The sequence below is a fragment of the Xiphophorus hellerii genome, chromosome 12 (assembly GCF_003331165.1).
Source record: "Xiphophorus hellerii strain 12219 chromosome 12, Xiphophorus_hellerii-4.1, whole genome shotgun sequence".
NCBI lineage: Eukaryota > Metazoa > Chordata > Actinopteri > Cyprinodontiformes > Poeciliidae > Xiphophorus > Xiphophorus hellerii.
In genome coordinates this window covers 12,342,782-12,366,523 of record NC_045683.1, presented here as the reverse complement: position 1 = coordinate 12,366,523, position 23,742 = coordinate 12,342,782, and the positions used below count along the sequence as shown (strand labels likewise).

At 37.5% G+C, this 23,742-nt stretch overlaps 3 protein-coding genes across 4 annotated transcripts in view; all 3 read left to right on the top strand.

Annotated features, from left to right (window-relative positions):
• On the top strand, window positions 1-4,524 carry rimoc1 (rab7a interacting mon1-ccz1 complex subunit 1). The gene is made up of 6 exons (XM_032579335.1): window positions 1-131; window positions 732-841; window positions 2,213-2,359; window positions 2,683-2,814; window positions 3,317-3,428; window positions 3,513-4,524. Exons 1-6 carry the CDS (start codon window positions 38-40, stop codon window positions 3,746-3,748), a joined length of 831 nt encoding a protein of 276 aa, XP_032435226.1. The 5' UTR covers window positions 1-37; the 3' UTR covers window positions 3,749-4,524.
• Window positions 4,525-4,618: 94 nt separating this feature from the next.
• Window positions 4,619-10,812, top strand: fbxo4 (F-box protein 4). The gene is given in 8 exon segments (XM_032579377.1): window positions 4,619-4,813; window positions 4,815-4,883; window positions 5,585-5,855; window positions 5,946-6,170; window positions 7,011-7,086; window positions 7,209-7,381; window positions 7,476-7,669; window positions 7,755-10,812. Coding segments are annotated over 8 exon segments (1,221 nt in total). The 5' UTR covers window positions 4,619-4,729; the 3' UTR covers window positions 7,884-10,812.
• A 5,412-nt stretch (window positions 10,813-16,224) lies between these two features.
• Window positions 16,225-23,742, top strand: part of ghra (growth hormone receptor a) — a 31,506-nt gene continuing 23,988 nt past the window's right edge. For both annotated transcript variants that reach the window (XR_004341122.1, XM_032577675.1), the window contains exon 1: window positions 16,225-16,547. The gene's annotated coding sequence lies outside the window, so the exon portion shown is untranslated. The remainder of the gene's footprint in view (window positions 16,548-23,742) is intronic.

Sequence of the window (23,742 nt, the reverse complement as noted above, 5' to 3'; positions counted from 1 at the left end):
TAACCACCTGCTCACGTGACGTACACTTTGTGTAGTCATGGCAGACGACTACAGGCGACACGATTTTGAGTTGGAGAGGAGAATATTTGAGATAGACAACAAATGCTCATGTCTCCGGGCTGAAAAGCAAGGTATCGATTAACCATAGCGTTCTATTATTTTTTTGTTTTGTGACGGTCTTGAATATTTTCTTTTCAGAAGAGAAATATTTTTTTTCCTGGGTTGTTTAGCTGAGAAGCTAACTAACGAACGTTAGCTTGCAGCCATAGCAACAACTGATGTCTAAAACTATGCGGTTTGACAACTCGTTCACTTTAACTTTTAACCAACCGGTAGCTCAGCAGCTTCATAATGACGTTTATTGTCTAAGTTGTGGTTTGTTTTGTACTTGTTGTTTATATATATATAGTTAATGACGAACAGTGAAACATTAGCTTAAATACAGTTGAGGAATGTTATTTAAGAAACTGACGCTAAACCAGATTTAAAAATAAACAGTTAGAATAATTATTTGCCGTAGAATGTAAGCATTGCGTTCCATTGCGACATAACTGCAAACCACTGAGCAACGTACGATCATTAGTCTGACCACAACATGACCCCCCAAAAGCTAACCACTGCGCTTTCAATGCTAAGAAAGCCTTTTAGAAGTTGTTTCTAATTTTCATGTACTTTTAATGTTACGCCTGTGGTGTGAATATTAACGGGATTTTTTTTTTCTGTTTTAATAGATGATGACTATTTGCAGAATGCGTCTGCAATACTAGAGAAGTTGAAAGGCTTTTACAGACATGGAGGAGAAAGCTTGAACTTTTCCAAGCTGCTTCAGGATTACACACAGGTTTTTCTTCACTCAACGATCCATTATTCTGCCACTAAAGAGATTCTTGTAAAACGAAATATGTGTCAGAGTGCTTGATATCTCAGAATGGGAATCCTGACAGTATTTATCACATTCAACCAGCATATTCTTTGCTGTTTGTTTTATGAGATCCATTTCACAAGGTGGCACACATTAGCTTTGTTTCGTCCCTTAGGTGGAAGTGGGTTTTCCTCATATCTGCTTGTGTCGCCCACAATGTTAGGTTAGCTCAGTTCTTCTCAATTCCGGTCCTCACGCCCCTCCTGCCCTGCATGTTTTAGGTGTTTCCCTGCTGCCACACACCTGGATTGAATCTATGAGTGATTAACAGGCTTCTGCAGTACTTGATGGCTGCAGAACAGGTAATGCAATCATTTAGATCAGCTGTTCTGAAATAGGGGTACAGCTAAAACATGCAGAGCAGGGGGGCCTGAGGACTGGAATGGAGAAGCGCTGGTTGGACTCTCTCAATTGCTATTAGGTGTGATAGAATGGTTATTTGTCCTGTGCTTGTATTTGTATTGTCCAGAGTGTATCCTCCTCTCACTCATTTACTGCTGGAAATCAGCATCAGCTTCCCCATAATCCAGCATGCATAATTTCTATTAGTATATGTAAATATACATAAATATGTGTGGAGTTTTCCCCAAATGAATGAATGCATAATCCATTATTAACATTTGGGTAAACTGCATCAGTTCAAAGAGACTGATCTGTGTTGTAGGAGGAGTTCAGACTTTAAGTCTAATTTCTGAGTTAAAACTTCCTGTAAACACATGTTTGCCTACATTTAGCCACTGCAGATACTTTTCAATATGTCCCTCTGTGTGTTGTGTTAAACTAAGCAGCCTAAATGCTTGAAGTTGATCGTATTCCCGTTCAGACATAAAAAGGTTTAGCTGCAGACTCTCATGTTTATGCTTACTTTGTGTTAAGCTAGTTTAATTTTGCAGCTATTTTAAGAAAACAATCCAAGCAAAATCAGTGTGTCATTAAAAGGGGATTTAAAGTGAAGAGCCATGGTTGTTTACCATGATTCAAACCTTTTACCAGGAAGCAAATCCCCTTGAATTTCAGTCTGAACAAACTCTCCTTTTTTTGCTGATGATGCATCAACAGCGATGGTAATTTAGCTCAAAATGCACATTTAGATGAGACAAAGTAAGAAGTCAAAGAGGGGCTTTGTTAAAGCAAATGACAAGTCTCAAAATTAAAAGCACTCAATTAAAGACTTCAGTAATTGTGCCATCTGTGTGCTACTTCAGGGTATATTGCATTTTTGTAGTAGTATTTGAACTTTTTTTTCTTTGTTTTATGTATTGATCTGTATTTGTTTTTTTTCCTGTCTAGGTGATTCTTGACATCACCTTTTATGAAGAGAATCAATTGGTAGATCAGGAATTCCCCGAAGACTCCTCACCATTTAAGATCCAGCAGCTGCTGCAGGACCTGACTGAGCCAGAGGTGTTGGTGGCACGGCTGGCACCAGGACAGGAGGTGTGCATGTTTCTATGAACAGTTTTATTTCAGAGTCTGTTATTCAAATATTCTCTTAGAGATTTCAGTTTGAAAAATTCTGAATATAGGCACACTAAAGAAAAAGATACACCTCCCCTCCCCTCTAAGAGCCAGTATATCCATCAGGGTTTTCTGTTGTGTCTTTCTTCAGTTAACTGATGAAAATTCTTTTCCACATATATTTAATTGATTTCATTTTGCACTTTCTTACCTGACATGGGTGTGTGTCAGGTGTGTGATTTGTTTACATAGTGGTCTATCATCATGAAACTGTATTGTTGGTTTATTTTGGTGCTTAATAGGTGCAGTGCGTGTTGGGCACAGAGCTGTTGGAATGTCTCTACTGGAGACGTGGAGCTCTGCTGTACATGTACTGCCACACCCTTCATCAGCGAAAGCAGTGGATCAAGAAGAACAAGGACACATTCATTAAGGTACCACACTGTAAATATACTTTGCTTTGGAGAAGTATTCATACCCCTTGAACTTTTTCACTTTGTGCCACAGTGTAACCACAAATAAAGACGGATTGTATTTGTAATTTTATGTGATAAAAGTATTCAAACTAATGCATAATTAGAAGGAATGACATATGGGTTGTGAAAAAAAAATTGCAAATAAAATCTGAAAATTCTGGTGTGCGTTTGTATTCACACCCTTTATTGCTGATATTTAATAAAACAGTTACTGTGAGCTGACCTAACACAACACTCCCCCCCCCCGACCCCTCACCCCCACCCGAAATAAAATACAGCATGTTGACGTTTCTTGCTGTAATATGATTAGATGACAAAAGTTCAAGCAGTATGAATTCAAGGAACTACAGTTGAAGCATTTGTGAAATGTCATGTCTCATACATTTTGACCATGTTGGCTGGAAAAAGTGTCTAAAAGCTTCTAACATTTTTCTTGGCATACATGCACATTTTGATCCAGTGTATTCAAGAAGGTGTTCGGTATTTGATGCGGATGCTGCAAGTTAGAAACACAGTGAAGCTCAGTGATGGGGTGGTGCTTCATGACAGTGGAGCAAGCATTTTATCTGAGGGTAAATATGTTCATCCCTGAATAGTAAAACACTGTTATGCCTTCCTTTTTGTCATGCCTGTTATCTGCTTGTGTGTTTTGACAGGTATTTTTTCAGACACCCACCTGCTGACAATGATGTACATTGGGGAAATGTGTTTCTGGGCCGTCAAGTATGAGGACTGCAGCGCTGACTCTACAGACCACAAAGAAGACGGCCTCCAGTTTCGGGACATCGGTACACAGATTCTGAACAAATATGTGAATGCCTGCGAGGGACCTCTGCAGGGCCAGGGCTGGAATACAGAAAATGCCAAGGAAATCCTTAGTATTTTACAGTGAAATAAACTGCTCATGTGTAAAAGTTACCATCAGGCGGAGATCTGAGTTCAGTGTTCAAATGTGTCAAACCCAAATAAATATGGAACTCCAAAAAAGAGGTGCAGTGTCGTAGAAGGTGAAAAAGCAGGATACCCTGTATGTGTATGTGATGAAAAGGTGTCTTTGGGTTATCTTAGTCCAAAAGAACTCGGGCAGAGCATGTGAGAGTTTAGAACGTTGGAGGAAAACAAAGACAGGAAGCTTAATTGGTTTTTTTTGTTTGTTTGTTTTTTTTCTGCTTATTGCGCAGATCTCATCTTGAATAGTGCTTGGAGCAGTTGTTTGCTCTAAAGATGTTATAATAACTTTATTATTGATATTCAGAGGGTGTTATTTAAATAAGATGGCCGTCTCTACTTTTTACAATTGTTTCAGATTTGAAAATAATCCAGCTGGATGTGTGACATTGCACATAACATCTTATTTATTGTTTTGTTGCCATTTTTAATGTGTTTCAGATGTAATAGAGTTGTGGCTAACGTGTGTATAAAATATACACATTGTAAGTAAAGCAAGATGTTTCAGAAATTTTGACCAATTTTAAGTATGTTTAAGTGTGTAGATGCCATTTTTCTAATGTGTTGCCTGTTCTCCCATGTATCATAATATTCATTTCCTACCACTCCACTTGGATAACGTTGACAGTGTAACCATTAATACAGAGCCTGTTATTTGAAGAAAAAAAATCTTTTTTTTATGTCCTTGTTGACAATAAAGATATGATTTGTTTTCAGAAATTGTTTCGTATTATGTTGTACTTGTTTGGTTACGAATCCGTTTCATTCCATGCAAAACTACACCACCCACAATGCTCTAGGACTGCCACTAAGGAGGAAGTGAAAGAGAAGGAAACGTCAGATTTGTTATCGTTTGGCCGACCGCGTCTCACTGGGATGAAAGTTCTTGTTATTAGTTTGTCAGTGAGTTTTAACATCTGAAGCCATGGCTGAGAGAAATGGGCAGCTGAAGTCCGTGGTGATTCGCAGCTTCAGGCGGTTCAGCGAGCGATATTTTCCAGAGAAAGCTTGCCAGAAGCTCGATGTTAGATAAGGAGCAAGAAGAGGCGTCGCACTTGGGATATTTGGACAGCTTTCCTGTAAGGCTTTTTTTAAAAACAAAAAAACAAAACAATTGTAGTTATAGTGTGCTCAACTTCTATGGTGTAGAGTTGAAAATTAGAAAAAAAAGTTTATATATTCCCTCATCTGTTAGGTATGGCTTATTTTTTTAAAGACTTAATTTTTTTAGGGTTTTTAGGAATGCTTGTTTTTCTGATAGAATTGACTGTACAGTTTACTGATGAATATTTAATTTAAATCCTTGTGGTCTGTTAATCAGAAGGTTTTTGAGATTTGAAAAAATCAGACATTTACACTTAACATTGATCTTATCTTCAGGCATATTGCCCTCATAAAAAAATAAAGTCTGACTAGTTTCACCACTTGCATTAAAACATTTAGACACTAAGGCTTAAAAAATTAACATCTTGTTGATTCTATTCCATCAAAACAAGGTGATTGCTGTTTTTGCAACTTAAATGCTGATTAAATGTTGGAAAAGCTCACTCTGTTTCTAGGGGAGAGGAGGGGGCCAATCATCCTGCAGGAGAAGCTTGTTTCAAGCACTTGTAATCATGATCTTGTTCTTTTGACCCTGATCTATATATCATAACCACCACTGAGAGTCAGGAAAAGCCTGGTCACTTTAAAACTCATTTCCCTGTCTCCTTTTTTAATAGCAGACCAGTATTCAGTATTTAGCTAATGTATAAATTAACCATATCCCTCTTTTCAAAAGGTCGACGTGCAATTCCTGATCATGACCTTTCTCTCTCCTGTGGATATCTGCAACCTGGGAGCCACCTGTCGATACTGGAGGGCCATGGTGAGAGATCCGTTACTGTGGAAATTCTTCCTGTTGCGGGACATGCCACATTGGTCATCCATCGATCATCTGACAATGCCAGATCTGGAGTTGCTGGATGCACCACTAGTCAGTGAGCGTGAAAGTTTGGATGACAGAAAAGAAGAGGAAGAGAAAAATAGGGAACTGAAATGTGACTACATGTCCTGAGTAGGTATATTCTTAATGCGTTGATTTAAAACCAATTTGTAAAAGTTTCCTCCATACGTTTTTTTTGAATTACTGTTTTGTTTTACCAGATACCTGAAAGGTTGTCCATCCTGCAGACAGCAGTGGTTGCCCTCCCGACCAGCATATGAACTTCTGACCTCATTCCTTCAGTACCTGGTGCCCTCATCCGAACCTCGCTATGCAATGTTTGGGCCTGGCATGGAGCAGCTAGATGTCTCTTTGGTCACAAGACTGATGCATGCCCCCGATCTGCTACCTGTGTCAGGTACTCCACACAGGCAGATAAATGGTAAGGCAATGCTAAGTTTTCCTTTTTGTTATTGCTATTCTTGTTAATAGTTCTGTTTCTGCAAATATAAATAAAACACAATTGCCATATTATTATTGCATCCTGAATCCAAGACTTATGCAATATGATCTAAAAAGCTTAAAAAACTGTAGACTATATACCACTTCATTTTTTGTTCTACTTTACCACATTACAATCCCAACTTTAATGTATATTACTGGGTTTGCCAGAGAGACTGCTTTTTTACTAGTTCGTTCTATAAATGGCTTTATCTCAGTCAGATTGGATGAAGAGCATCTGTGAACATTAATTGCAACATTTTGACCCTCCATGGCATGTAGCAACTTTTAAAAAACACGTTAAGAATTTTTTTTCAGCAAGGGCTTTATTTCTTTCAATTCCTCCTTGAATATCAGATTCATACAGGATGTAATAGCTGGCCTGTCAGCAGGAGCTGTGGATGTCTTATGGGGCTGATGGACAGCCATGTCTACGTTTGCAGAAGGGCCACTCTATTCACCATTAGTTTACTATTGTTCTCCAATAAACATCTGAGGCCTCAATAAAGTAGTTGTGGTTTTACTGTGATAAAACTTTTAAGACTTTGAATCCCTTTCTTTCCACTTTGAGTTAGTCTACCATATAAAATCCCAATAATATTTGTTATGTAGAATTTCAGGTTGAAATATGAGACAGTATGAAAGATTTGAATGCATAATCTGTCCATTTTACTTGTAGTTTTATGGCCTACCACATGACGGCAGTATTTACATTCTTTACTAGTTACTGTCAGACTAAAATAGTAAACCAAACTAAATCCAGACACCGTTTTTATTCTAGGTATTGGCTCTGGGATCAGCTACTTGTTCAACAATCAACACAAATTTAACATCCTAACACTATATTCCACAAACAAGTAAGATCTTTATTCAAGATGTCACAGAGTTGCAGTTATTCACAAATCGTTTTTTGTTTAAATCTCTGTGAAAACACAGAGATTTACACTACGGCTGTAGTAACTTTGCTTTCTGTCTGCAGAGCCGAAAGAGAAAAAGCACGACTGCAGCAGCAGAGCATCAGCAATAAGCTCTTTATCTTTGAAGGAACTGATGACGCGGGTTATCCAGTGTATACGCCTGCTCCTCAGGTGCAGAAGGTGTGCCAGGAGGTGGATGGCTTCATTTATGTTGCCAATGCAGAACTTGGAAAAGGTGAGGGAAACTGTAATGTTTTTTTTGTTGTTTTTTTGCAGCCATTGGTAATGTTTGACTTTTGAATAACTGCATGAAAACATTTATTTCTCAGGTGATGAGGCGTCTGAGGCGGCCCAGATTAGAGCTGTGCTGAATTTTGTTGGGGATTCCACAGCCAAGCCACTACTGGTGCTCTCCTGCATCTCACGGGAACCAGAGGAAGCGAGTGAAGGAGCCAAATGTCGGACACCCTGCGTTTATGTGGCAAAGAGACTTGGCCTTCCTCAGCTATCTAATCGCTGGATGGTAACTATATCATACGTCATTAATTCCAAACTTTCTACTTAACCATGTAGATAATTTTCAAAAAGTGTTTCTTTTTTCCTTTCAGGTGCAGGATACAGTGGCAGAATCATTAACAGGGGTTTTAGATGGGATTGCCTGGCTGCTGAAGTCTTCTGGCTGTCAAAATTTAGGGATGATGTATTGGTGTGCCCCAATACCATCAAAGAGAATTTGACCACACTGCCACCTAATTTTGATGTCAGTATCCACCACTTTATTATTTTCACCTTGTAAGCGTAACTGTCTGATCTGCCAAAATCTTACTTGAGGGAAGTAAGTGGAGTTTAATTAAAAGGTTGAGCAGCAAAGAGGAAAACTGGGACTCATCTGAATGAGCTAGTAGAGATATCTTTTTTTAAGTGGTGCAAGTGAAGGAATTCCAATTGGGCTGTAGAGCATAGAAACCGAACAAACTGAATTATTTAACACTAACTGCAAGAAAACAAAATGCTGAAGCTGCATTGAGATTCTTTCACTTCTTTGCAAATCAGGGAAGGTATACCTGCTGTAAAAACATAACGTTTCACCTTGAAGAAAATTTGGTGACACTTTTTTTACTTGTTTGGTTATTTTATATTTCCATATGATCACCAAGTGTTGTATCATTTCTTGACCCATGGATTTCATAATTATGAATGTTTACCAGAAACTGTCCTGTGAAAGTGTCTTCATAAAAATGTTAGGAAAAAATTAAGTCTTCAAATAAAATGTTTACACATAGGTAAATGTAAGACAAGAAATCTATTAAAAAACAAATAAAAAGTTAGAACTTTTGATGAGCATTGGATACTTGAAACATTTTGTAAGATGCTTTTGTTGAATACACATGTTTTTATTTCTTAAGAGCAGGAAAAAATTACCATTTTATTCAGTTCATACTCTTGTCGATTTATTTAATATGCAGTGACTTTTAAAAATTACATTTGCCCCATTCACATCCCTAGACCTTCTGTTTGACTATTATACGTGTTACACCTCTCCCCACTGCAGATTATATCAGTCAACATCTGTAAAATATTTTGTCCTATTATTGTGCATAAAGTGTCATGAATTATATTTTAATCTTTTAATGCCCTGCATTAAAAGATGCAGAATTTTCTTTAAATTCTGAATTCAGCACATTTGCGTCACTCAGATTGCCACCGCCTGCCCCTTAATGTGTTTAAAGTTGTGTGTTTGAATAGAAAATGGCAACCTAACCTGGTTCACCTCAATTTTCTACATCCATAATGGCGCAGCTCAGATGCTTTAATGGCAACAATAGGATCAATTCACCAGCATGTTAGGTATGACAAGATAATATGCTTCGCTGACTCTCTTTTATTCTGGTCCCCTTAGTAACATTAAATTGTCAGCAAATGTTCTTTCCTCTAACCAACCCTTCCATCAAAAGGTTCCTCTGTCTCAGAAGTCATTTTTATACACATGTAGGTTTAGAACAAGATCATGATTGCTTCCATTTGGGTCCATTAGGCAAACTTTAACGGTATTGAAGCGGAGATTGTTTTTTTTTTGTTTGTTTGTTTAGTTTTTTTGTACAATCTTTAATTTTCAGTAAATGATGGTGAATTCAGCCTGCTAACTGTGGGCATCTGTATGCAATTAGTGTGCTTCTAGGAGAGACAGGCATACGCTTTCTACCTTCTGTCCTGTGTAAACAGGATGTCTTGTCTTTGGTCCTCACTCTGCGGTTCCTTACCTTCTGTCTCGTTTTGTCTGCCTGTATATGTGTTTGTGTATAAGAGAGACTTCATAGTTTATACGGGCTGGGCGATCAGCTTGGATGACATTTAGATAGTCATTCATAACGGTCAACCTGTTTGCAGGCCAAGTAGGGACTAACACTAATAGTTGCTGTTTGGATAAATATATGATTTTGTAATGTTTGTTCAGTCATCTGAACAAGTAAAAAAAATTCTTAGGTTAACCTGAGGTTGATTTTGAGCTACTTTTAAATAAATAAATACAAAACAGAGTTATGGTGGGTTAACTCTGTTTAGTATTGCAGCTTCTTATCTAGATATTTTTAAAGTCTTTCTACTAAAGTCTGTGAACCATGAGCAATTCTCAACCAGTGAGATGTAGGTTTGGTGGGGGAGGGGCTCAGTCATGTTTCGGACTGTTGAATGAGTACCAGACCTTCAGCTGCATCTTGTCTTCTTAAGTCACTGGGGCCCTCTAAAATTAGAGGAAGCGAAGAAGATACCCTGACTGACTGATTTAAAACAGGCCACAGATTAGTGAGATGACACTTTATAGAAATATGTTAGGGAGTAAGGAATGTAAGAATATAAAGTTTTGCAAGTACTGACTTTGAAAAAGTACGAACAAAGTGCTAAATGTGCAGTCCAAATGCACAGTGCAGTCAGACATTTACATGGATGTAATCAAATTTGGACTTTTATTCATGCATTTGATCTGTTGTTTTTCCAGGGTGGACTGATCACACAACTTAAAAATTCAGAAAGTTTTAACAATGAGTACCATGTGCATAGGTTGGAATTTATTCTGAATTCGCACAGTGTTAGAATTATACACACAGGCTGAATTATACACATGCTCTCTAACTAATGTTTGGATAAATGTTCCTCAGCAAGTTGTAAAGAAACTACAAGCTTTTTCTAGCCATCCATATGAGCCTATAATGTTTTTATTTTAATATTTGACCTTTTTTGAATCAGAAATGACAGAGCTCATTTAAATTGTTTGTTATTCAGCATAGCCAGGATGGAGCTAAATTTTAGGTATAGTCTATACGTTTTCCACTGAGGTCGAAAAGCTGAGGAATATTAACCTCTCAGACCAAATGTTGTTGACTTTGTGAACCAACTGGTTCACAGAGTTCAATCAGGATTTCATACCATGATTTCTTGTATTTTTAAAATTTGGTTCTTTCCAGTTTAATTGTATGTTTGTGGAACAAACTTCCACAAACTTACAATTAAACTGTAAGTGATGCTGTGCCTCGTAAAGGCTTTTAAAAAAGAAAAAAAAAAGTTGTATTTAGTTATGTTCAAGTGAAGCAGAAAATTGCAGCTGTAAAATAGCCAACTTGTCCATACTTACAATAAGAGCAATGATTAAACAGTAAGTGTAACAAAGAGGCTCGGCTGACAACCCATATTTATCTTCCCGTAGTAAGGATAGTAAGTGACATAAGTACAAAGTCATCAAGTCTCAATAGTAACCTTCAGATGCTTTGTGCTTTTGTAAAATTTGACAGAAAACACTCCAAGTGCAAGATGGATCAATATGTGGAAAAGGACCTTCTGTTATGCTGTGGGACTGTTTCTCCTCCAGAACCCCTGGGAACTTCATTACAGACCACAGCCAATATGAACCTCTTGAATTACTCTGAGATTTTAAATAAAAATATGATGATCGGGCTTGCTGTGTTGGCGTAGGGGATAGCGCGACCCACGTTTGGAGGCTTTGAGTCCTCGACGCAGCCGTCGCGTGTTTGATTCCCGGATCCTGCGACATTTACCGCATGTCTTCCCCCTTCTCCCTTTCCTGTCAGCCTACTGTCATATAAGGGACACTAGAGCCCACAAACGAACCCCTGGAGGGGAGGGGAAAAAAATGTGATGATCTATACTGGAGAACTGAAAGGGAGTCATAAACAAGATCATGAACTAAAACATATGGCCAAATCAACACAGAACACCATAGACAAACTGTAACTTTTTCATGCTCATCTCAGTCCCTATTCTGTATACTCTGACATTAGATAAGTAATTAAAAACTGTTAGGGATGGAAAAAACTTATCCAAGCACTGTTAAGGTGAAAATCACCAGGTTTATTACTATCAGCTAAGACCTACAGATTCTTAAAAGTCTATTTTATACCCAAGCTCAGAAAAAATAAAAATGGAAACAGACTGACTCCCTTCACATGTGCAGAAAACATCTCCAGGACCATAATCTTAAATGTCTTATGTCTGACAAGTACGGCCAAACATTTCACCAGATTGTTGCTGTGAAATTTCATGAGCATTAAAATAAAACATAACATGACAGGACATTTAGATTAATAAAGTCACAAGATATTCGCCTGTAGTAAAATTTCCCCACTATAGTACTAAAATAAGAAGTTTTAATTGTTTACAAATAAATTAGAAAGTCTAGCAAATAAAAAATTGACATAATACACGTGAAAATTTTAGAAATATAAATCCAGTATTTCTGCTGGATTAGTTTTAATATGATGACAATATTACAGTCAGTGGTAATAAAGCTTCCATTGTTGCTTTTATTGTGCAAACATATCACAGAAGCACAAAACATGTGCTATGAGTGAACATACAAGTCCAGAATTAAGAAAGAAGTGATTGTTATTAATCTGATGAACTTGGCTGTAAGCAGATCACAGTCTTCTACAACTTCTGTTTTTCACACCTCCGCCTTCTCTGTTCTTCACTTTTTCTCTGCTAAGCTCTTCTTTTCATTAGACTTAAGTCCCTGATTTGTATTCCAAGATAACAGTCAAGATTAAAGTAGGCTTAGAGAAAAAAACAGCATCATTTGCATGATGCTTTCACCGATTAAGCTAAGCGTCCCTCTTAATTGTGTTGTTTTGCACATGGTGGGGCTCTCATGGTGATACTCTGTAGATCCCATTCATACCAAGAAATCTTACCAATTTGCTTCAATTTCCTGCCCACTTCACCTTGTCTAGTTTACAACCCTACCTTTGACATACATATGACAGGATAGGTAATGGTATAATACTGGATTATGGTTCAGAAAATGTATTTGTGAATGATTTTAAGTCTATCAGCAGCTAAAGAACAATGTGAAGCACACTTCCCTCCTGATTTTCTCAGTTGTTTCTTTCTCTGTGTGCAGTAGAGACTACCACCTCCCTTTTCTAATCAAATAGGCAGCGAGGGCTTGACACAGATGTAAATTGCCACACTTTGACATGAAACTGCCCTAAATGCATTACAGGTGATTTGATGGGGTTGAGACAGAGGACACTCTTTTGTTATGGGGGAAGAAGAAACAGACAGTCTAGCACAAATTACATTGCTGCAAAAAAAGCATGCTTTGGCAGAAAACCAATAATGAAAATATGGTTGTGACTTGTACAGCCTGAAGCATCTTGCTTATGTAGCTTGGAGTCTCTAAACCAAATCACATTCAAAAATATGATCCAAAAATTTAATTTGGTTATCGGTCCTCATAAGGAGGTAACAAGAACCAAACAAATACATCTTAGCAAAACAGATAAAAAAAACACTCCATTTGTAATCTGCATTTAATTAAGGCATATATTCAGACTGGGATTCAGTCTTGTAACAAATTATGCTATCTTGAGGAAACTATGAGGACCCCCCAAAGCTTTTAGAGAGAGCCTTGAGGGTCATCAAGGTTTATTTTGGTAAATGTGAGACAGGTCTTTGTGTTCTTTTTGGTCACCTTAATCAAGACGAGTGTAGCCTGCAGTGCCTTAGAGGTTGTTCTGGGTTTTTATGACCTGCTGGATGAGTTCTGAATGAGCGCTTAGATTAATTTTTGTAGGACAACACGTTCTGTGGATTCCCAACTGTTCCATGCTTTTTTTTCACAGCTCTCACTGTAGTTCACTGGAGCTCCGTAGCCTTAAAAATGGCTTTGAAATATGTGTTAGCCTGATAGATATCAATGATTTTGCTTCTCATCTGTTGTTTAATCTCTTTAGATTGGTGGACGATATTGCTTTTCGAAATCTTTAAGCCTACATCATATTCTCAAACAGTTTCTCTTACTTTTTTGATCATGTAAATTACATTTTTACTCTGAGCAATATTGTTTTAGGAAAGATAATAAACTTCAATAGATAAAACAATAAATAAAAGTGTTGATTAAAATCTGCTATTTGTACTGGGCTGTCTTTGTATGATATTAAAAATTGTTTGATAACCTGAAACTGAAACATACAATCGAGAAGAAATCTGTAGTGAGGTAAATCATATTTCATGACACTGAACATTATTTTACCATGTAGATTCCCTTTGATTGGTACTGTAGTAACAACAAGTACCAACCATCCCACAGAAAGTACAGCTCTAGTGAAACATAATTCCTCCACTCCAGAGAATTCAGTGGCATTGGTCTGTGGGTCAGGTGCATTGTTCTCTTGTCACATTCAATACAGCATAAGTCCACATGATTCAGTAACGGATAAAGTGGTTCACTGCATGCCCCCATTCTCCTCGAACTGGAGCTATCTGTCACATAACTCCCTAATAAAAAGGGGATTCTTGGCCATTTAATGAGTGCAGATAAATAACAAGTGTTCCTTAGTTTCAATATGAATCTCAAACACCTTTTGGAAATCAAATGAGAATAATGAGGGGAAAAAACTTGACATAACATTTAATCATAGATTTAGCCAATTAAAAGAAAAACCACAAAATATAACTTGGGGCTTGTTGTGTTACTGTCGGTTTTAATTGGAGATTTGAAGTATTTATGTTGTTTTGTGTCTCATAAAGAGTGTTTTATGTGCAGTACAGTTGGAGGATTCAGAAATGTCAAACCATAACTTGTGGACCTTGTAAATGAGAAGGGGGGTGGAGGGTATATAAAAAAAAAGATGACTCTCAGTGCAGACAGGGTAATTGCATTTACTCACCATCACATCACAAATTATGTGTTGACAAATTATGTCAACACAGAATCTGTACATTGGAAATTGGAGTGGAGGCGATGAAGAGATCAAAACATACTTCCAACCCGCCTCACTGCCTCTCTGTCGGTATTTGAATTTGTCTTGCATTATTTTTGGTATGTTTCCACTGCTCTTCAGATATGGTCTTTTAGTGTGCAACCTTGGGCAACTATCTGACCTCAGGTGAAGTCAGATTTATAGGTCACACATATCATTAATAAAGCAAACTTCATTTGCTCTAGCTTCATTAAGGCCATTGATTTTTTTAAATACTGATAGATGTTTGCCCTCAAAAGACTGACTGAACGTACAGAACTGTGTAAGAAAAACGCTCACGAGATCCATGCAAAACAAAATATGCTGTTTCTTGACAAATACAACTAACAATTGTGTGTCAACAGCAAGCAACAGCTGGACATTTCTTTCTCTTATATGCTCACGTGTTTGGGCTGGACCTCCATAGTGACCGGTGGCTGGTGGTCAGGGGGTGGACAGCTGCTGAAAGCTAAAATTATGGGCGAGCCTCTAGAGACTTCACATCTCTAATGAGCCCAGGGAGCAAGTAGTTCGTCCTGCATCCTCTCAGCCTAAATGCCGACTAATTCCATTTACAAGCCACCGTGTTTTGCAAGGAGCATTTTTATGGTTTTCTAAGAAGAAAAGGCTGTCTCTATAGCTACAAATCTGAACTGCGTTACACTGCAAAATTTTATTTTACAAGGTATAAGTAGTAGCCATAAAAATTATTAATAAGAAAAGCAGCTTAATAGTTTTTAATGCTCAATATTCCCAGAACCATATGCACTTCTGTAATTGTCTACCTAAATATTTTGATTACAATTCAACTGATAACATTGGTTTTGCCAAATGTAACTTTTGGTCCTGCGGGGCAACGCTAAGACTAATATGTTGAGTTGTCTCAGAAATTAATATTTAACCCATCAACTTGGTAAAATTAGGAAGTGTTGTACAACCAATTCTTGAGGAAATTTCTTTGCTGAAGCAGTATTTCAGTTTGTATCCATGTTTATATAGTTTAGTGACAGTGCTAATTGCTAAAGTCAAAACTGCTGGCAAGATGAGATTCTTAGCACTACATACAGTTGCAGTTTTCAGCACATCGCCAGAAAAGATGAAACTTTACCAATAGTTTACCCAACAGGGCTAATGCTAATGCTAAAGTGGTATGTTTCCACTGCTCTTCAGATATGCTCTGAAGAGCAGTGGACAGTGGCTTGTTTGTTGACAGGGACATTTTTTTAATCCAGTCATTGCAAAGGTAAGGCCCATCTCTGCTGCAGTTGTTGGGGAATTAATTTGAAAAAGTTTCAATAATGTTTCATTTTAGTGCATTATTATTTTTTTCAACTTGTGAGGACAAACCAAATATGCAAAACGATCTTTAAAATTTTTATTTATAAAAATGTAGCTAAATGACTGCATTTTAAAATGTACTTGAAATGTAACTGATTTATTCAAGAGTGTTTTAGACGCTACAAAGCCCAGCTTCAGAAACCTACACGAATAAAGTGCAGCAGTTTCATTGGCTAAGTCCAAAAGTTGCTCTACCAGTCTAGTATGTTTGCTATAATTGATTTATTTGGTGCCAAACACAAAACCCTTTTAAAGGTTAATAATAAAATGACCTCCCTTTTTTTTGTACAATCAAGTTTTAGGAGTTTAAGAAGAATCTAAACAGTTAAGAATCCTTAACATTCGGTCACTCTAATAATAGGGTTAATAATAATAATGAAACAGCATTGTTTAATCTTTGGCTCTTGCCACGAGCCTGCAGCTAAGGGAGCATCTTATTTTGGAGGTTTGGCCCAGCAGTCTGTCCCCTCGGTGGTCCTCCTCTCTCAGCAGACTTTTATAGTCGGCGGATGAGGGCGCCTCACCGCCGTTAGACACCCACATACTTTCTCTCTGCGCGTCCATTTGAACGGGACTAGATGATGAGCGCCAAATAAGACGAAACCCGTCTACAGGAAAAAAGTTCGCTCCCGATTCAGTTTTTCGGTGATGTGAAAACCTCGAGTGGAGGAGATCTTTACAGGACACGGGCCGAAGGGAAAACTGCAGGATTCGTGCCTGTTGGAGCTCGCGCTGACCATCAAATGACCAACTTCTGAAAAGTCGATCTGGGCTGTTCTTGCAGTTTCTCAGCTCGAAGCTTCGCAACAAGTAAGTTTGGTCACGTTTTGAAAAAGTGCACAGCGAGTCGCGCTCATGCTTTAAATGCTGATGCACGTCTTGGAAGTATTAATTGCCACACTTTTTTCTTTGCTTGTTACAAAATCTTTTCAAGCACTTCTACATGAATGCGGACAACCTCCTGCAGTTTGCAGAGAATAATATCCACTATTAGTAAAAGCATATGTGTAGGACACTGAAATAGAAGATTGGCCGACTAAATAAGATTCGACTCTTGCCAGAAGTGACCAGCCATGTGTTGATTTGATGGATCCAGACTGTTACCCTCTGAAGCGTGTTTACAGTGCCTTGCACAATTATTCATAGCCTTTCATATAGTTTCACGTTTTGTCACATTTGAATCGCAAACTTCTACGTATTTTTATGCGATAGATCAACGCAAAATGAGACAATGTAAAGAAATTAACACGTTTTCATGATTGAGATACATATACTGTATATAGGTATATGTATGTATCTTAAAATCCGCTGAGTCAATAAATTGTAGAATCACCTTTCAACATGTATCACTAAAATGTTTGTCCCTCCTTTTTTTCTTTTGCAAAACAGTTGAAGGTCTTGCCATATTACCTCAATTGTAAGTCTGGACTTTAATTGAGCCAGTATAAATGGACAAATTTCCTTTGTATTTGAGTACATTTTTGAAAACCGCAGTTGGATAATATTGAGAAATTGTTGCAATACTGTTCATGAAATTTGTGATTATGATCTTGATTGTGGCCACATTGTACTCTTGTCTCTTTATTTAAAAAAATAAAATAAAATCTTGACCAGCCTCTGTGAGTTCTAGCATCTCAACCATTAAAAATATACTAGCAGAAATTAAGGGCACTTAGGGTTACTCCACATGACCAAATATATGACTGATATTAACATATGACAATTGAAATACATCATCCTATAAAATGATACAAGGAGTTCTTGTGGTTGTGAAACTGCATACAAACAGAATGTTGTAATGTTTAATATAATAAATGTGCTTTATTATATTATTTGTTTATCCAAATTCACATAGAATACCTTGTTTATCTAAATAGCATAGGTACACTGTAAAAAAAAAGTCTCAAATTTACAGCCTCTGTGGTTGCCAGAACTTTATCTTATAAACACGGCAAAGTCTGTTTTATATTATACGGTAAAATACTGGCAAACCACAGCTGCCGGTATTTTACCGTAAATTAGAGATTGAAATATTTATTTGAAATATTTTAAAAAAGACAATTTGTATTATGTGTCTAATGTCTGGTTTTATCCAGACAAATTTGTTATTATCTTATAGGTCGAAGTGCATGCATTCACTTGTTGCAACTATTTGTGCAGGAGAAAATAAGGCTTGCAGTTACACAGCAGCACTCACCAGGTCACCAACGAGTTGTTTAAATACATCAGGCGAGGAATTTTATGAGACATGTGCTCCATCCGTCTCTGTGTCTGCAAAAGTAGATCTGTAACTTTCTACATCTGACAGCTCAACAACTCTCTGAAACCATTACATTTTACATATGTCCATTCGCCGTCAGAGAATGGTTGCCAGGATGTGGCGAGAAACAGCTTCTCTAGGGCAAATTAAAGAGGCTGCATACCTGTGTTTTCTTATGGAAACAGGGGATTTCTTTGTTCATTAAAGGTTTAATTCTGCAGGTTTAACCATTGATTGTTCTTAATTTGTACAAAACCCTAAGACCTATTAAAACATTGATTTTTGTTTTTACTGCTCAGCTGTTTGCTGTGTGCAAAGAACGCAGCCTGGAATGGTGCAATTCTCCTGCTATGTTATAATTTGTGCAGCACATATTTCCTCATCGCTGGACTCACTGGTTTTTATGTGTTTAATGCACATGTCTTCCTTTTGTCCAGCATATATGCATACGCCCCCGACCTCTCTTTTCCTCTCTTTCTTTTCATACACACAGACGTGAGTGGTGGTTTGCAGATGTGTGACCCAATCCGCTTCCAGCCGAGGCTCATCTCATGCCAGTGTGCTGACTCTAAGTTTTCCACACTCTCTTATGAAATAGGAGTAGGAGACATTAGAACCATCCAGTAGCCAGGCTTGAATGGCTTTGGAGCACACACGTAGACGTGTTCAAGTTGAAAGTGTACGCATACGGCCATATGGTCTCACCGTGACCACCTATATATCCAAATATAAGTGCACAGACAGTGGGTGGTAAACATACGTCAAACAGTCCATAGGCTGAAAGGAGCAGCTGCAGCTTGTAGGTCTTTTGTTTGAGTCAAACAAAAAGTCTAATGTTTATTTTAAAAAAGCAGCTGGTAGGAAAGAAAAAAGGTACGTTTTTTTTAAATCATTTTTATAGATAGAAATCTGAGGTGTGGAGTTCTTTTGCTTTCAACCCACTTAGTCTGATTCTCCGAAAATGAATTGTGCAACATTTATAAATCACCAGAGTATCCATGTGTGTGTGATTTGATGTCAGTATAAATAAAGAATAAATTCAATCTCAGAATAAATTCAAATTAGAATAAATGTTCCAATGAGTTTGTCTGTCAAATTAAAAGTACCTTTCGAAACTTCATTAAGCCCAAATTTCAGTGTTAAAATATTTATTGGCCTCATGTAATATTATCTTAATCTTAAATGGCCTGTTTTGATTAGCTGAAAGCGGAAAATCATCATGATTAAGTGGAAGAAAGGATTCAAAACATCAGTCTGTTCGTAATTAATTTACATAATGTGTTTCACTTCGTGAATTCAGTCGCTGAAATAAATAGTCTCATTTATTAAATGCTTATCCCCTCCCCACGGTGTTGTTTGTGGTGATGCTTTTCTTCAGCAGGGAGAGGGAAGGAGGCCACAGTTGATGGGAAGTTAAATCATCTTGTTGAAGGACCACAACCCTAAACTTGTAGTAGGAGATACTATGGAATGATTTAGAACAAAGCATTTTGCTGTGTCAAAGTGGCCCCTAGTTCAGTCATAAGTTTAATTAAGACTCTGTGACAAGAATTGATACTTGCCCTTCACAGATGCTTTTGAACAATCTGACGGACGTTAAATATATATTTCCCTGAAAATAATAGCTTCCCCCACCTCCCTTTTTTATAAATAAGGAAAAAAATGAGAGGTGAAATGACACACACTGAGGTCAACCTAACATGTCCTTTAGAAAGCATGAGCTACTTGATACAAAATCCAGCAAGACCAACAATGCATCACCAGTGTCTGTGTCTATCTTACGAACAAATGCCAGTACATCTAACACACTTGTCACTGTTGATGTCAGAAGATCAACCAAAATTCTATGATTTTACAGTTTTACACAGCACTGATGTAACAGCAAAACCTCTGCAATCTTTAGGTGTACTTGCCCTCTGCCTTTTTGGTATTGGTTTTACAGAAATGTCAGCTGTTTACAAGTAAACATTTTGAGGGCCTGTTTCAAGTGCGCTGAAATCTTTGCTCTCAATTTTATTTTTATACTCAATTTCTACCTTGTAGATTCATTCTCTCAAGTTCTTCATTGTATATACTTTGAATGACCATTTTACAAAATGATAGCTGAGTCTGTGAGATACTGGCAACACAAACAAGAGTAAGAGAAAAACTGCAGTCTTTTCAGAACATGGCCTTTCATGATTTGAATTGTAGGGAAGTGAACGGTTGAGCATAGAGCTGTATGAAGATAGTGAGAGATCAGTGATAACAAATAGGCTAAGAGACAAGTATAGATGTTGGCAAAATGTTAGGGATTAGTTGATGCCTATTTGTGCTTGATATAATTTAAGCCATGATTGTGAAGTAGCTACACAGTAGAATAAGCTGCCTGGTCAGCCAAATTGAAAATTTACCTTGCTTATAAATAACAAAAGATTCTGTAAAGATTGTCATTTTAATTTCAATGCTTGTCTTGTTAGAAGAAAACAGGCCAGGTGAGAAGGTGAAGAGGTCAAAGGAATGTTTTACTTATTTAATTAGTGTCAAGAAGTGCGGGTGTGAGGTGGTGAGGCAGACGCTGTAGACCCAGATGAGATGGATAATGGAAGTTTAATGATGAAAGTAGGCTCAAAAATCCAAAAACCTGGCAGCACAGTTGAGCAGAAGGCTAGGGCTCAGCACTGGTAGCAACAGGCTACACGACTGGACAACCTACAATGACAAGACATAGACGTTGACATTGACGAGGACCCGACGAGGAACAAGGAACACAGGTGGAGTTAAATACACGGGAGGGTAATCACAGAGACGAGACACACCTGGGAACAATCAAGGGGAGGACAGGACAACGAAGAGACTCAAGGACACAAAAAACTCTAAATGAACACAGAAAACACAGATCCTGACAATTAGAGTGTATTGATGAGTTTGTGTTGTTTGGATAATTTTGTTTTGATCTATGACATCAAAATGTATTTTTGAAAAGCAGCCTTAAGCCATGATAACAGGATGCTGATCAAACTGTCATTATCTGTGTTTGGTGAAAAACATTGAATATTTTCTCTTCCATGTAAACAATTCACACCTCAACTTTTTAAAGATTTTGTGGGATTGACAAGTTTTACTTTTTTCAACCTGGCAGCCAAAATGTCTTACTTCTCATCCAAGATTTCACCCATTTAAGATGCTTTATGGCATCCCATTTAAATGACCTTCATCCCATAATTACATTTAAATGCATTTCTGTCAGGCTTTGCTCAAACCTCAAATAGCTTGAGATTTTGAAATGTTGGCTTCACTGGACTGGTAATAGAGTAATTAACAAGGTCATGCAAAATTAATTCATATATTTTCTATCAATACAGCAAGATCTGATCACAAACTTTGAGCTTTATAATATATAAAGTATGTAATGTAGGTGTAATGGTTTTATATAGTAATAATTCTCTATTCAGTATCTTTCTTTTTTTTGGTATGTGTGATTCAAAAGACTTTATTTCAGAAAAGTGTGCATCAAAATTACACACCTACTTTTAAAACTAATGAAAAGGCCAATTTACTTACATTTCACTTTTTCAAGATTTTCTGTTTTGAACACGACCATACATTCAAAAAATAATGGATAAAACACACAGATCTCTGTGACCAGAGCAGAAAAAGTAGGTTGTAGAATTATACAGAGGTCTATTGTAATTTTCTACTTATATTACCCCAAACGTTAAAGGAATGATGATTTATAAGATAGGAAGTGGCAATATTATTTTAATTACCACACTGCCTAACCACACGTGTTTTATTAAAATTTTGTGCCTGAGTTTGGAATATCTAACTTTGACAGTGACATGTCAATGTCTCTTATGATGCACAGCATTACTGCATCAACAATTCATAGTTTCCCCTTCTGCTTAAGTAGAACGCAGATGGAGTTCTTCTCTTTTCAAGAAACAAGAAGTCCAGAACCTTCTTCTTATGCACTTGGGATCATCTTGTACTGGACAAATGAGAATATATATGTTGATACCCGGAAATAGTACTTAGTTTGAAAACAGCTACGCTCTTCATGCGTATGAACTAATTAAAAGTCCATTCTCATGTTCACTTAGTCATTTTATTTCTGTCTTCAGATATTTGAAAAGCGTTCAGTATGCACAGAGGTTGCAGTTTACATGTGCCCTCTGTTCTCTTTAGAGGAACCTCAAATTGAACTCAGGCTTGCAACATTGCTCTTTGGGTGTGTTTGTGATTATGTGTGCTTTTATTCTGTTTTTATTCAGTTAAGAGAATCTAACAGAGATTGAGTGACCTCTCTCCCCCTGACCTTTTGATTTTCTTTGCTTTCACCCTTATACCACCATCCTATTTATTCTTGTCTCCCTCACCACCTCACCTCTCATCCGATTTGGAACAAACAGAGATGATTAATAGAAATTTGAGGAAACATGGCAGAGGCATGTTATTGGCAGCGAGGTGACAAGTCAAAGTGTGCATAACGCCTGTGTATGTATGTGTGTGTGTGATAGTGATGTGCTCATATTGCATACATGCATGCATGTTTTATGAAAGCAGTTTTGGGAAAAGGGTTGACCTCATATGTTTACCAAGGAAACCCGGGAGACTTGTGCTAAGCCTCCCTCTTTTCTTATTGGACCCTGCTGCTCTTCCTGGAAATCTGGGAGCTTGTCATTGGCCTAAAGAGTTACAGAAATGAGGGATAAAGGTACTGCCCTGGCAGGGCTTTCGCAGACACTTTCAAAGGATTAACATGAAGTGAAACGTCAGTGAAGTAGCTCTTTGGGGTTAATTTAGTTTGGTTCTTCCACTCATGACACAACAGACTTTGAAAGGAGAGACAATGTAGAAACAAAGAGAAAAATGGTTTGATTGTCCTAATTGCCCTAATGGCGGTGCTTCAGTTAGAAGATTAAGAGAATAATTGCATGAATCATAAGTGAGGGGGAGACTAAATTGTTCTAAAGATTAGACGAAGTAGACCAACGCAGAAACTGAGCAACACGTAAAGTAAGTGGAATATTCTACCCAGTCCAGATGAGCCTGCTGCTTGACAGCTTTCTGCCATGAATTCCTGCTTTGTATAACTTGGCCTTCTGTGGCCTCTGAACACATGGAATTTATGCACACATACACAGGCACACACACGTCAGCCTGAAAGTTTAATATAAAGAATAAAGTTGTTGCCTAGTATCCAGAACTTTGATTTACTGTGAAAGTCTGAACATTCCTGCAAACATTCATTTTCAGTTTTTTAATGTGTCTAATGTTTTTTTTCCCCACAGTTTGGATAAAACCTTTTTTTTTTTTTTTTTTATGACTTAGAATTACATTGTTTATTAAATCATGTAAAAGATGTCCAATGAACAGGAGAACATAAGAATAAGAAGAAAGCTTGGAGTGTCAGCCGCATCTGAGTTGGGAAAAACACATGTAGAGGCATAAACTCCACATTCAGGGTAGCTGGCTGCCCAGCAAATGTGCAGCACAGCTGTAAATAGCTAAGGGTGTGGACTGAAGGTTTGGCCTATATTTAGAGGTTGGACTTAACTTCTAGAAGTTGTCCACCAGAATATTCTGAATGACCAAGGAGAGTTATCTGATGTTTTACACTAACAACTTTTGGGGGAAAAAAATATTAGTTTCGTTGAAAAGAATAGCCTGGGGAGTTGAGTGTTTACAACAGGTGTATATTACCCTGTAGATTTGTTTCTTTATTGCTGCATGACAACAGTCAAAAGACACACAACCCCTTTT